General features: G+C 39.0%; 2 protein-coding genes across 3 annotated transcripts in view; both read right to left on the reverse strand.

Annotated features, from left to right (window-relative positions):
* The window catches only part of LOC110042082 (allene oxide synthase-lipoxygenase protein-like), a 10981-nt gene extending 3396 nt beyond the window's left edge, over positions 1-7585 (reverse strand). The window contains exons 1-5 of one of the 2 annotated variants that reach the window (XM_089293992.1): positions 7454-7539; positions 4021-4083; positions 3521-3650; positions 3057-3159; positions 539-623 (exon numbers count right to left, since the gene is read on the reverse strand). In XM_089293992.1, coding sequence (XP_089150118.1) covers positions 539-623; positions 3057-3159; positions 3521-3642 — 310 coding nt within the window. In that variant the 5' untranslated portion in view covers positions 3643-3650; positions 4021-4083; positions 7454-7539. Of the gene's footprint in view, positions 1-538; positions 624-3056; positions 3160-3520; positions 3651-4020; positions 4084-7453 lie in introns of both variants that reach the window. The other variant, XM_089293991.1, reaches the window with a different exon arrangement.
* Positions 7586-11760: 4175 nt separating this feature from the next.
* LOC149109110 (uncharacterized) lies at positions 11761-13363 on the reverse strand. Its single transcript, XM_089294470.1, has one exon. It carries the CDS (start codon positions 13274-13276, stop codon positions 11885-11887), a length of 1392 nt encoding a protein of 463 aa, XP_089150596.1. The 5' UTR covers positions 13277-13363; the 3' UTR covers positions 11761-11884.
* Between the last annotated feature and the right edge of the window lie 227 nt (positions 13364-13590).

A 13590-nucleotide genomic window follows, 5' to 3' on the forward strand; every position in this document is an offset into this window, starting at 1 on the left:
AACAACTCAAGAGGGATAAGGCCTACATTAGGGAATGACTCTCTCACCCTTAATCGTCTCTTCAAAAAACTTACTACAGGAACAAACAAGACATTGTTAGTTCTTTATTGCATATTATATTTGCTTTGCACCGTGAAGCAATTACCAAAGCGAAAATAAACAAACAAACAAATAAAGTAATATGGAAGCATGCAAGCACTTAAAACCAAGGAAACAGTTAATTAGGTGACAAGCAATCAAGTTAGGAGGGCAAGGCGTAAGCAGGCAGCCCCCGCAAAAGAAAAACAAGAAGCGACATGTAATATTCAAAAAATAATAATTTATAAACACAAAAGACAAAAAGGGAACCTGCTAAAGTTTTGAACGATCAGTAGATTTATCGGCTTAAACAATTAGATTTCTGACTTGGCCTGCTTCCTCGTAAACTATCATGCGATAGAAACTTCGAGCTCATCATCTAGTTGTCAGTAATAGAATCACGCAAAATGATTTTACTTCTTAAATATTAGATGCGTGATGCGCACATCAAATTACTTACGTGTTAATGTATGCCATCTATCTGCGCTGACCCAGTCATCGTACTTGAATATGCTGTTTTCTTGTCCAGCGATCTTAATGGTAATCTAGAAAAAGAGAAAGGTAATCAGTTTTTAAAATGATATTGCCAGTGTTATAACGATCCCGGTTCAAACCCTTAACTCACTACAGTAAAAGCCCGCATAAAATGACACATGTTTTGGGGTTTCAGGCTGATTTTGCTCTTATCTATCAGGTGTTTTCTGCAAAATCAGCCTGGAAATGTTCTTAAGGTGTTCTTAAAATTGTTTCTAAAAATTAAATACTGCATAGACTACCAACAGATGAAATCAATGTGCAAGCACAGCATTAATTAATGTATAGCACATACATTGATCTACTCAGTACTGGACTCAGTTATTCTAATCTAACTGGCAGCCAATTTTTTTATATATAAGAACATTTTTCTGAATGTGTTCTTATGTCTACGGTACTTTTTTGACCAAATTTCAGCCTGAGTGTTCTTAATCCACTTGTTCTTTTATGCTGGTTTTTACTGTATACTAATTTTCCAAAAAAGAGTATCCTTCTCATATCTTACGTAGAAAATGATAATTCTTTCCTACACCTAACGCAAGCACACTGAAATGAGTGGATAGAAGGCATTTTTAAGCTCTCACCCCTATTTTTGCTGGCCAAAAATGCAGAAAACGCTTCGCTCGTTCGAGAACGCTTGTTATGCAAGCCACTCTATTCTCCACATGCCACACTTCACTAACTGTTATCAAGGGCGCACGGGACTACACGGACATTTATGCCCTGTTACTCAGTAACTAAAACCAGGAGAATCAACCATCAGTGCCACGGGAGAGAAGTGCTTAAACATCAAATTCGCACGTGATTAGGACGTGTCTTGAGGCCGAGGAAATCTAAACCGCGTCAAAGACTTTGAACAAGTACTGAATCAAATGCAACTATCTGTCATTTAACTGGCAGGTTTAATACCATGGTTTTGTTAAACGGTGTCGTGGGACTTTAAGCAAATCGCTACGGCAGGCGCTGATACGGCTGCCGGAAGTAAATTTCCTCCAAAATGAGACACTGCGCTTGTACGTCGGTTGCATCCAGCCGTAGCGTGAAATCTGACTACGTGAGTCGGGATGTTTTGCCGTAGTGGCTGCTACGTCGGGTTTATTTCGCTTCTCTGGACCTTTTCAACGGACATCCCGGCATTTTAAGAATTCCATTGGATACTATATCCTTTGAAGTCAATTTAAGTCAAAGATTGTGACAAGGTTGCCTCTCATAAGCTTGTAAATCCGTATCCTGAATTTACGATACGTTTTGGCAAAGGTGTTGAAATGGCGAAGTGAGTAAAGTGAAATATTCGTGTTGAGCACGAGGTTGTTTTTCTTCGGCTAAGTTTGTTTTGAGGGTTCAGTGAAGATGTATTATATCTGGATAACTATACGATGCTATTTTGCTTCTTTGAGTATTGATATATGTGTGTTCTTCACTCGATATTCTTTGAATTATTTGTCTCTGAAATTATATATTTCATCCATCAGACTGTTATAGTACAAAGTGTATGGCATTCGCTTTCGCTCAGAAATAATCTGTTCGTCCTAGGAAGGCGAATAACGGCCATCGTCCCTTGAGCGAAGCCATTTGGCTGTGAGAAACTAAATAAAAGAGTTTTTAACTCCTTATCCGATGTTTCTTTAATCTTTGTCTTTCGCTTTACTCGCTAAACTTAAAATTTGGCAGACCACCGAGACGTACTCTTCCCAGACCTTTCAGTCACGGCAGCCGTAGCAGCACCAGCCGTAGCAGCACCAGCCGTAATGATTTGCTTAAACTCCCTAGTCTCAAAGTAGTCCCTCTCACGCTTTTTTTTAGATCACTTCCAATTTCGGAAATCGCTTGAGGGTTTAGAAATAGACAATCCTTTACAACAATAGGCCCTTTGCAGCTAAGCCATCACGTGACCTATTTTTCATAAAATTATGGGCTATAACTTAACGAATGCCAGAAATGGAAAAAAGAATAGAAAAAAGAATAATAAAAGAATAAGAAGATTTGTATGGAAAAAGTTGCTGGAGAGCAAGACCTTGCTCTCCAGCAACATTTTCGATACAAATCCTCTAAATTTTCCGAAAATTCAAACTGTGGTGTAAACCTACTCTTTAATTCCAGGGGCCTCAAACTTGGCCATTTTGGTATTTTCAATGCGCTCTTTCCATTTCTGGCATTCTTTAAGTTATAGCCCATAATATAAAAATTTTCTAGGAAAAATGTGGTCACGTGACCCCAGCTGCAAAGGGCCTATTTTCGTTCTGCACGGAAAGTCTAAAAATAACTTGAGAAGGATCATCTTGGGAACAAGGCCTATATATAAGCGATAAGCTCTCTTACTCTTAAGCTTCATTCTCTCGCGGCACTGTCTAACAGCCTCGGGTGTTTTTCCTCTTGACCCAAAGGAACTGTTTTTCGCTGGGAGTCTAATTGTATATAGCTAACTCGCCAGTTGCCATAGTTACCTTTTCAAGTCTCCACTGAGGCCCAAAACCAGCATTGTTACGAATAATTGCCATTCCTGTCACGTGACCTATGTCGTAGCCTCTGATGATAATTGTGTCTTCGCTATAAGGAGAGAGAATAGTCAGATTTAAAGGAGGGTGGTACTCAGATCATCACACTGTTAGGGGAAGACCAAGCCCCCTTCAGATGATATACTAGGAGGTGGTGTGGCCGACTGGTTTAAGGCGATAGATTTGAAATTTGGACTGAGGTCCCTGGTTAAATCCTCTGCCTATAGCTAGAAGGTCCGGAGTTTTTGAAACTCCTCGACTGCGTTGTGCAAATAAAAAAACTTGTCAACCTCCAAGCAGTTCGAATTCTTAATAGTTTATGTTCTCTTTTTGCAATATTTGGTTATTAATTTACAGTGTCACCAATTAGTAAAACGGTGACAAATATATTTCAAATAATGAATGTACTTTACCTTCCTATTTTAAAACTGCCTGAAATTTTCCTTTCCGGTACGTTGCCTTTGGTTCCAAAGACTTTGATCCTTATTTCAGCATCTGTGCCCGCAAAAGCGGAATCCGAGGTTTCAACGATCATCGTGATATCTAAAAAAAAAAAAAATGTGATATGAAAGCAAAGTAATGTCTGCGTCCAAACCCAGCGGCCTCTCAGGCAGGGCGGCGCCTATCTCCGGTTTCCGTTGCATGAGGTCACTAGAAGTATCTCTACTCCCCCCTTGGATGGTATGCAAGCTCATCGCAGGGTTATCCGCCGCAATGAATCCGCCGGTACTCGTTTATTTAGGAAAGGACAGGATACGATACGATACGATACGATACGATACGATAGGGTAGGATAGGAAGCCTTTATTTCAACACGATGAATTTAAAAGCTAAAAGCTTATGGGGTCGTGTATAAATAAGAGAAAGACCTAATAACAATGGGATAATAAATAAAAATTTAAAAACTACTGACCTTATAGGAACCTGACCTATATTTACAATATTTACACGTCTTAAAATCACGATGACGCACAACCTGGGTGGAGAGAGGCACTGCGAGATTAGAGTGTCTTGTCCAAGAACACAACACAATGTCCCTGATGGGGAAGGGTGTGGGGTAGTCTAGCATCCTAACCATAAAGCAACCGCGCCCCTTAAAATCTGATGTAATTGTAACTTATTGACCCTCGAGCTGAATAAATCAAATACCCACCCAACCACCCCTCTCTCAAATGTCACATCTGACCAGAAAACCCCCCAGTCTCCTATTCTACAGTATAGATTAGATCTGCGTTCATCAGAACTTAGGAAAGATGTTGAACACAGTCAGTATGATCTTATCCGTTAATTAAAAAAGAATTTGGATCAAGAAATGCAAGGCGTCGTTTTCACTAGCGCATAAGCATATGGTAAGAATAAGCCGGCATTTACAGAGGTAGAAATATTTCGATAATTAGGGCCTTTCGTTTGGGCAATTTCTCAACAAAAGATGTTAATTAACAGCACATTTCTGCATTTGCGTATGTTGATTACTTTTAAGCTTGTGCCCTGGTGAAAACCAGCCTTATAGCGATGTGGAGTAAAACCCAAACCTCTGGGAACGAGTTCAGGTGTCGCTCGATCAAATTAGTTGTGCAGACAGTGTATTTCATTTTAAGTCCATCACGGAACGTGATTTGGAGTCGAGGTCAAATTTTCTAAGTAACCGCTTAATACGGTAAAATGTGGAAAAATCGAGGCATTTCTTCCACAGTGTCACGTATTTTCGACAGTGTTCGATTTTCGCTCAGTCCCGGTTGTCAAAGCTTTGCGAAAACTAAACGCATAAAAATATTTATCCAAATAGTAAATATTAATCAATACGACCTGTACGTCATAACAGAAAATGTAAAGTTTACCATCGCAAAGAACCAAATGTTTTCCCACGAATATTTTTCTATGCGAAGAAAGCCATTAGGGTGACCTGAAGTTATTAGATAGTGAAAACTTGAGTACACCGACAAGGAGTGTACATCAATTAGATTACCAGATGTCGAACTAGTTGGTCTCCTGAAAACTAAGCGTCGATAATTTAGTAGGCTACTGAAGAAACCTGCAGTGCTACTGACTTCATATAGCAAAAGAGCAAAACACGATAGCTGGCTATAGCTGACTACGAATATGGGAGTTTATTTTGCAGCATTTATAATGGTAATTGAACTGAGTGGAGTGCAATTTGGTCTGAAATCATACGCGGGGTTTCAAAATCGAACGACCGCGCAGCGCGAGTTCGATTTGAAATCACAAGTATGATTTCAGACCAAAATTGTACGACACGAAGTTCAATTGCCACTTTATTAGATCCATTTTGAAATCGCATAATTTTATCGCCTTAATTTTTAGATTTTTGGTGTATTGTTCCAGTAGCCGGTTTGTTAAAAAAAAAAACGGAACCGGAAACGCTTTTACGTCTCATTTAGTATGCAAAACGATATCATGTGACGAAAACTCAACCGAACATGACAAAGAAACAAACGGTTTTGAAGTCAGAACGAAAATAGTATACTTCAGGTATAAAAGTTCAATTCTCGTCGCCTGAATCAATAATGGAAGGTCTTTCTTTCTTCTGTGGTTGAGGCTGAGACTTTTTATTGTCTTTGGAGAAGGAATGCGAAGGTGCATCCTGCGTAATTCTGCGATGGATTTCTTTTGAGTTGTGAAACTCCCTCGAGTGCACGCGTACGATGCCCAGTGGATGGTACGTTTTTTTTCTTTCATACCGTTTAATGGCATGATTTTGAGGGAGTCCAGCTCGTTATCATCTCCGTTTCTTCTTGTGACCTCGGCGAAGGACTCAATACTCAGGACCTTGTCAAGTTCTTGCGGCGCCATCTGTTTCAAGATATTTCCAAGATGGCGGGACTAGCACCAGCTTCGTAAGACGTTCATTCATTCACTGTTTTTTGGAGCCGGGCGTATTTAGACTATGTTTATTCACAGCGACAGAGTTGAGCTCTTTTGTTGCTTCGTTTGAAACTACCGGAAACCTGGAAACATCTACCTTCTTGAGATGGCTCTGAATTTGTTGTTGTGTGGTTTTCATTTGTTTATACGGATCTTGAGTAGATATTGAAGAAAAATCGCCAAAATATTCGTCAAAATGGACACTGAAAGTTGGAAACTTTCATTAAAGTAGGTCTTCAGCCTGAAGGAGCTCATAATCGTCATTTAGAAATTGTAATCAATTAAATTCGTCAATTGTTTTGGAAAAAAACAACAACAACAACAACAAAGTTTTGGCAATAGTAGTTGCAAAATTCTCCACAAAATGGATTTTTGCCTTTCATTTTCCTGAAATTTTATTGATTACTTTAAACTAATATTGAAATCTGATTGGTTGTTTTGTTTTACTGTCCCATTCTCATTGGCTGAGAAAAAAGATGCGATTTAGAGCAAAAAACAGTGCGATTCGTGAATAAATCGCACCACTGAGAGCCAATCAGATTACAAGGATAACCAGTGATTTCAAAATGGATTTAATAAAATTTTTAATTTCACGCACAAAACTGAAATCAGTGCTGTGCACAAAAGAGATTCTCCTTCAAAGAGATGCCATCAAATTCAAGTATAAGGTTTTTCTCCTAGAGGGCATTACTGAGCTTTAATCAGGAGTTGTTTCAGTCACACTCAAATGATCGTCAGTGTAGCTAGATTGGCATTTCGCGTTTATCCTAAACCAGAATTCTAGATAACTCCATCCAAAAGCAGTTACCGACCTTTATAAAATTCAGATAAAGTTCAGAACATCATAAGTGGTTAATTAAAATACTTGAAATCGCTCAAGAATTACATAATTAAACTATAATCGATTATCATTCGCGGCGAATTCTGAGAATGACGGGTTTGACTGCTGTTTGAAGAATTTGGACAGTACCGCGTGATGATCAAGACCTTCACGGCTTTAACTCCGCCATATTCTTGTGCGATATTTGCGGCATTAAACTTTGATAATTTGGTGATTTGTATCGGATTTGTAGTGGTAGTTTCGCGGTACATGTTTCAAGTCTCGTAATTCAGCAGATTGCGTGCCACTAGATTTCTTTGCTGTGGCGATCGAAAAAGAGTCTCTTCAAGGCTAGGGCGAGCGACTGTGACCTGAAACAAAATCCACCTATAAACCATTTGAATTTTAAGTAATATCAACAGAAATAAAGGAAATAAGAGCTAATGACCACATTAACCCTAAAAATTTCTTGCGAAATAAATTAAGCTATTCTTAGATAGACACTCCTTGGTAAACGATATTTTAGGCGCAAAGCTTATGTATGTTGATAGGCTGACAAAACACAACGCAAAACAATTGACTGGGTACCAGTGATTAAACAGCTCTTAATTAAAACTGGAAACAAACGTCCTTTGCCTCTCACCTTTGCCTTGAGAACAGCCGTAAAATAGAAATAGCGATAGCAGAAAAACGAACATGATTTTCCTTTCAAAAAAACCTCGCGCTGTGGAGTCGACTGTGATATGATCTTGATTTGAACGCTAATAAGTTTCAAATGATGAAGACGTTCATTTTATTCCCAGCTGGGCAAGCCATGTCAATCATGTCTCCATGGAGACGAATTGCTGCTTCCACAGCTGTGACAAAACAAACCTCATTACAGGGAAATATCACCACGTAATTTACCTCCGATGCTAATTAGTCCGGCAAACAATGACTTCACGCTATTGCTATGCAGAACGACACAAGCTGCATTTGATCTTAATGCAGCTAAGTTAACATTTCATGCTGAATTTGCTTTCATGATTTGAAAATTTTAATTAAGAAATAGAAAACATGTACCGTGTTTCTATCGAGTTATAGAAACACGAGTGGAAGTTTGGGAGAACAAGAAATGCTGCTTTTTCGAGTTCTCCCAAACTTTCACGAGTGTTTCTATGCTGGATAGAAACACGGAGAACATGTTTTATATTTCTTTTAGAAAACGCGACGAAAAAAAGGAAAACAACTTTGATTATCAAAATGTAAATTCTCTTTGCTCGCGCCATCACTACGTCAACAGCTCGTGCTGGTTCTGTGTTTCCATCGAGTTATAGAAACACAATTTTTAACCAATCAGCGTGCGTATTTTCTTAGGACCGTTTTCTAATGTAATATATCAAACACGAAAGACTGTGTTTGACCATATTTCCAAACACCGAGAAGAAAGTTGAAATTAAGACGCGCAGCGGAGTATTTTTGACGATATTTGAGATATTTGGAAATGTGGTCAAACACTGTCTTGAGCGTTTGTTATATCTTCTCAATCGGAACTAAAACTAAGGAGAAACTATGCTAATTAGGATCAGATATCCAAACACCGTCACGGTCATGATTTCCTTTGTTTAAACTTAATGAATTATTAATGAATTTGAGAAGTACTGTTCAACACCTGAAGTGAGCAGTTGGCTGAAAATAAATGAAAAAAATGCAAATTAACATTAAATTATTATTTTTAACTTTGCACATAAAATGTTAGAAACTTGCCATGATCATGCAAAATGAACAAGTTAAGTAGATTAAATTGAATACATCTTCGTTGAGTTAGCATTTAATATAATGAAAGTGTAGGCATACCAAAATTACACCAAAGTTAAAAATTTCCACTTTTTGATAATTAACGACATGTATGTCACCCATGTGTAACTTTGGCTAGAAACATATTTTATTTTGTTTAATACTGCATTTTTTTCAGCGATATATTATAAAGCGGATAGTGATATACAGGTAAAACCCCGTGGTCTGTAAAAGTTCGCTTGCGATACACTTTCATCGAAAACGTTTTTGGATAAGTCCAGTTCTACCCATCCTGAATAAATAATTTATCCGTCTTCAAGCGTCAACTGTATTTACGTAACTTTTGCTCAAACTGGAAAAACGATTTTTTTTTATTAAAACTAATGGACCCTGATGGGCTTCAGTACAAATCATAAATTATGCAGAAACACTGATTAGATAGTGTATTCTGTGTACCTGTCTTCTCTCAGTGCCCCCCAAAATGTTAAAATATTAAGGTTACAGTATACCTTAGATCGGCAATTTTCTTCAAATTTGGATTTTTGGTTCAAAGTAACGGTCGTAGAGTAATCTCTAATTTCTGAAAACAAAATTAAAAAAAAAAACTTAACATTGGCGGAGAAATGGAGGTTTCACGTTATGGCCGGAAGTAAAAGTTCCCTCTTGATTGACAGCCCTATAACGTGTACGCAATCAACCGAGACTACTTTCGCGGGAATATTACCTATATGGATACCACGAATTGGCTGGCTACTCAGTTAATCAGCATGTTAATCCAAGCATTTTCCGTATTAGGTGTAATTCTATTAAGCTATAAGTAAACATGGACCACGGAAAACTCTGTTTACCAGTTCGAAAAAGCGAAGAACGAATGAAAACACATCAATGAGTGAAGAAGCGAAAGTTGGTCTCGCGGATGAAGCTATAGCTATCGTATCAAGCGGGCAAAAAGATCGAGTCAAGAGAAAAGAAAGGTTCTGTAAAAATTTGGGAACTCGACAGCGATAACAGCGACGTTTACAGTGACTCTTTTGTTGAGTCTGATACCGATGAATCGTCCAACTCAGATCCATTGGAATATTATCCATGCACATTTGCTCCACCGCGCTTTCTTTTCTTCAGTTTGTTCTCGTCGCCGAGCCACTCTAGCGTTCGTATCCTTTTTCGTCTTCCCCATTTTGCCAGACCAGCTTCAAGAAAAACCGAGCTACAGAAAAATTATCTCTCCGCCTTGAGCGCATTGCGAAACACAAGGGTTTTTTGGAGATTCACGCGTAAATTTCACCGCGAGTTAATGGTAGTAAATTTTCCAAGCGCTGATTGGCTCAGTGATCTGAGAACCCAGTTGAAGGCGTTTGTGGGCGGAGTTTGTTTGCGAAGCAAGAGATTTTTCTTAGCGCTGTTTTCTCGAATAAATTTTTTCGCTTGAAGCAGACACTTTAAAGAGTTACAACTCAAAGGGGACTCGTTTGATTGCCCTCAAATTTGGACAGTAGCTAGATTCACATATTAAAAACAAAACCTGTGTCTGCGAATTGTTTATTTCGAAATATTTTTTCTCCGAGAGCAATTTTTGTACGATCACTTCACATTTTTTAAATCCTATTTCGAAAATGTTCTGTAACTTTTTACTGCAATTGAATATTGCTAAACGCAGACACGCTTTTTAGCACTTTTTGTCCTGAAACCGAGGAAAAAATAAATTAGCGAAAAACAAAATTCGCTTTGACTTGTAGCTTCCAAAAGGTGAAACTCTTTCCCGTCACGCTCTATAAATTTCAATGCTTCAGGATTGATGACTAAAAAAATTCCAAAAAAATCGGATTATTATCGTTTCCCCTGAAATTTGGAGACATAAGACTAGAGATAATTACCTAAGTACATGGTTAGTTTCACGTGGAATGCTTCAATGTGGCTTATATGACGACATTGCGAAATCACCCAATTTTAAGTCAAAATGGCGGCGTTTTCTTGAGCGAGCGATGTCCATGATTTCAACGTCCTGAAGATGTTTTCGGAAGCGGACAACATTCCTAAAGGTATTTAAAGTAAATACGAATGTAATTTTACGGTTAGCAAGAAATTAGAAGCGAAAATTTTAGGTAAGTGAGCTTGCATGACCTTCGCCATGTGCTACTCAAATGCACGCATGTTGTTCAAATGCGACTAAATTCCCTTCGGACCGCCGTTTTTCCGTTTGCAATCTCAAATAATTCTTGAATTATGTGTCTTGAATCGTTTTTGGGATCGTAGAGCTCAGGAACTTTGGAAAAAAGCTTTGTTTTGTTCAGTAAACACACTTTTCGAAAGGACGCGTAACTCGATTTGAGTTAATATTCAACTGGCTGTCGCCATGGTGACGGAAATGCGAGATTTTTAATTAGATAAAAAAAAATATTCTAAAAAATTTCGGTTTCGATGGTTTTTCGCTCTGTTTTCAGGATGTTTTTGCTGATAAATTAAGGAAAATTATTTATTTCTACATCAAATTTGACCAGTGGAGTGGAAATACATTTTTTAAATATTTTTTACATTTTTTCCTTTTTTTTTTTGTGAAGTTTAATTTATTTAAATTGTTTAAAAATTACTACTAGCTTCCATGAAGGAAAGCTTTTTTTTTCTACAGAGTATTTTTTATGCTCTTTTAAATGAGATATAGTAGATTATTCTCCTGTAAATATTTGCTGAGATATTAATGAATAACCTTATGACCTTTTCCACGCCCATTTTTTAATTGGACGGCAACGCTCGCATTTAGTGGCCGTAAAAAAATCGGCAGTTCATTTTATTTCAAAATTTTTGGTATGGTTTGATACCCAGCTCTATAAGCTTCAATTTGATGTAGGGGTTTAGGTATCTACAGCTAAAACCGGACGCGCTACATCGCTTGGACGCGAGACACCTCTGAAGGTATACGGCAACCTTAAATTGAAAAAACAATTTATGTGTGTTTGGTGAGTCGAAAGTAATTGATTTTGCACTACTACGCGATTGGCTTAAAAAGCTCGCGCCACTTTCTTTATCCGATTAGAAGTAAAATAAAAACTATGGTGTCTCGCTCACTCACGATTACCGACGTTCGCGTCAGCTTTGCATTGATTGTCTGTGTTCTTTGTGAAAGACTAAAGTGATTTCTTTAGCTTTATGACGCGCAATTGAAAATAAACATATACAGGCAAAAACTAACGATAGATAAATCCGACGTTTCGGCGACATCTTGGCGCCATTGTCAAGGGAAACTAATTAAATATGCGATTTCAAGGGTAACTAAGAGTTCAGAGTTTCTAATTTGCATAAGTTAGACAAAGACTTTAGCGCGAACTGAGTCTGATTGTACATTTAAACACGGTCGTAATTGTTTAATGAGTAACATCTCATTAATGAGACAATCAAACTTGTTGTGGCATTTTTTCAACACGCTAAAACAATTGCGAAGGTCATCCGGAATCCTGCCTGCGTGTCTACTATCATAGTGATTGCGTACTGACGAGGTCTTGCTTCTATGTCCATCAACGCGTACGAACAGATGGCCACGGGTGTAACCGACATAACCAGCATCGCACTGGTCACACTTGAAGTTATACACAACGCATTGTTGATCAATGAGCTGAGGCTTAGGTTCGCTTGTCGGGAACTCCTGGGCAATCTTGCGGCTCGTAAACACCGGTTGAACACTGGTCTGCAGCTTCACACTGAGATCTTTCAACTGTGTCTTCACGATATTAGCAGACTCCTGGTCTTTAAAGGGTATGACAACCCGAGTAGTGTTTTCTGTCGTAGATCTGGACCGTAATGAGGGCTGGTCAGCGACCTTTAAATTTAGGAAGGTTTTGACAGTGGAGTCAACAAGGTGCTTGGGATATTTCAGTTTAGAGAAAACAGACTTCAGTCGTTCGCACTCCTCAGTGAAGTAGGACCATGACGAAGACAGGCGATGTGCGCGATCGAGCATAGTTGTCAATAGTCCGCGCTTGTACCTATTATCGACATGACTGTGGTAATGGAGAAGCAGACCACTGTTTGTTGGCTTCACAAACACTTTAGTTTCAATACGAGGCGCTCTGTTTAGGAGTTGAGTACCGAGAAAGGGAAGCATTCCATCATTTTCGACCTCCATAGTAAAGTTGATGGCGGGGTGAGCGTGGTTGAGGGTGTTAAGAAAATCCCTAGCTGTAGACAAATCGGGCATCACAGTGAATGTGTCGTCAACATATCGACGATAGTAAGGTGGCAGTTTGCCGTCAACATCTAATTTCTCTTCAATAGACGACATGAATACGTTGGCTAGCAAGGGCCCAAGGGGGGACCCCATCGCTACTCCGTCGATCTGTTCATACAGGGATCCATTAAATTGGAAAAGCTGCCCCTTGGTGGCCACACCCAAAAGATCAATAAGGTCTTGCTTTGAAATGTTCAAATCATACTCGGAATTAAACCAGTTGTTTCTAAAGGCTCTGTCTGCGAGAATCGTAATGGTTTCATCCAAAGGTACATTCGTGAACAAGGAGGACACATCATAGGACACCAGCAAGTCACCAGGTGTTATGTTGAGGTCTCGCGGTAGTTCGTTCACAAAATCGAAAATGTCCGTGACTGTGTACTGATTTAACGACAACGGTTTGAGCTTGTTGTCCAACCATTTCGCCAGAGCATAATTATACGTATTAGTCGCTGATAGGATTGGTCGCATGGCTAATTTCTCCTTGTGTGTTTTCGGCAACCCGTACAGGTGTGCCAGTCTAGAACCGGTCGGACGAAGAGACTGGGCCACAGCGTGAGGGACACCCTCAACCACGCTCACCCCGCCATCAACTTTACTATGGAGGTCGAAAATGATGGAATGCTTCCCTTTCTCGGTACTCAACTCCTAAACAGAGCGCCTCGTATTGAAACTAAAGTGTTTGTGAAGCCAACAAACAGTGGTCTGCTTCTCCATTACCACAGTCATGTCGATAATAGGTACAAGCGCGGACTATTGACAACTATGCTCGATCGCGCACATCG

Source organism: Orbicella faveolata, unplaced genomic scaffold, assembly GCF_042242905.1.
Source record: "Orbicella faveolata isolate gen_17 unplaced genomic scaffold, um_ofav_v1 contig_25, whole genome shotgun sequence".
NCBI lineage: Eukaryota > Metazoa > Cnidaria > Anthozoa > Scleractinia > Merulinidae > Orbicella > Orbicella faveolata.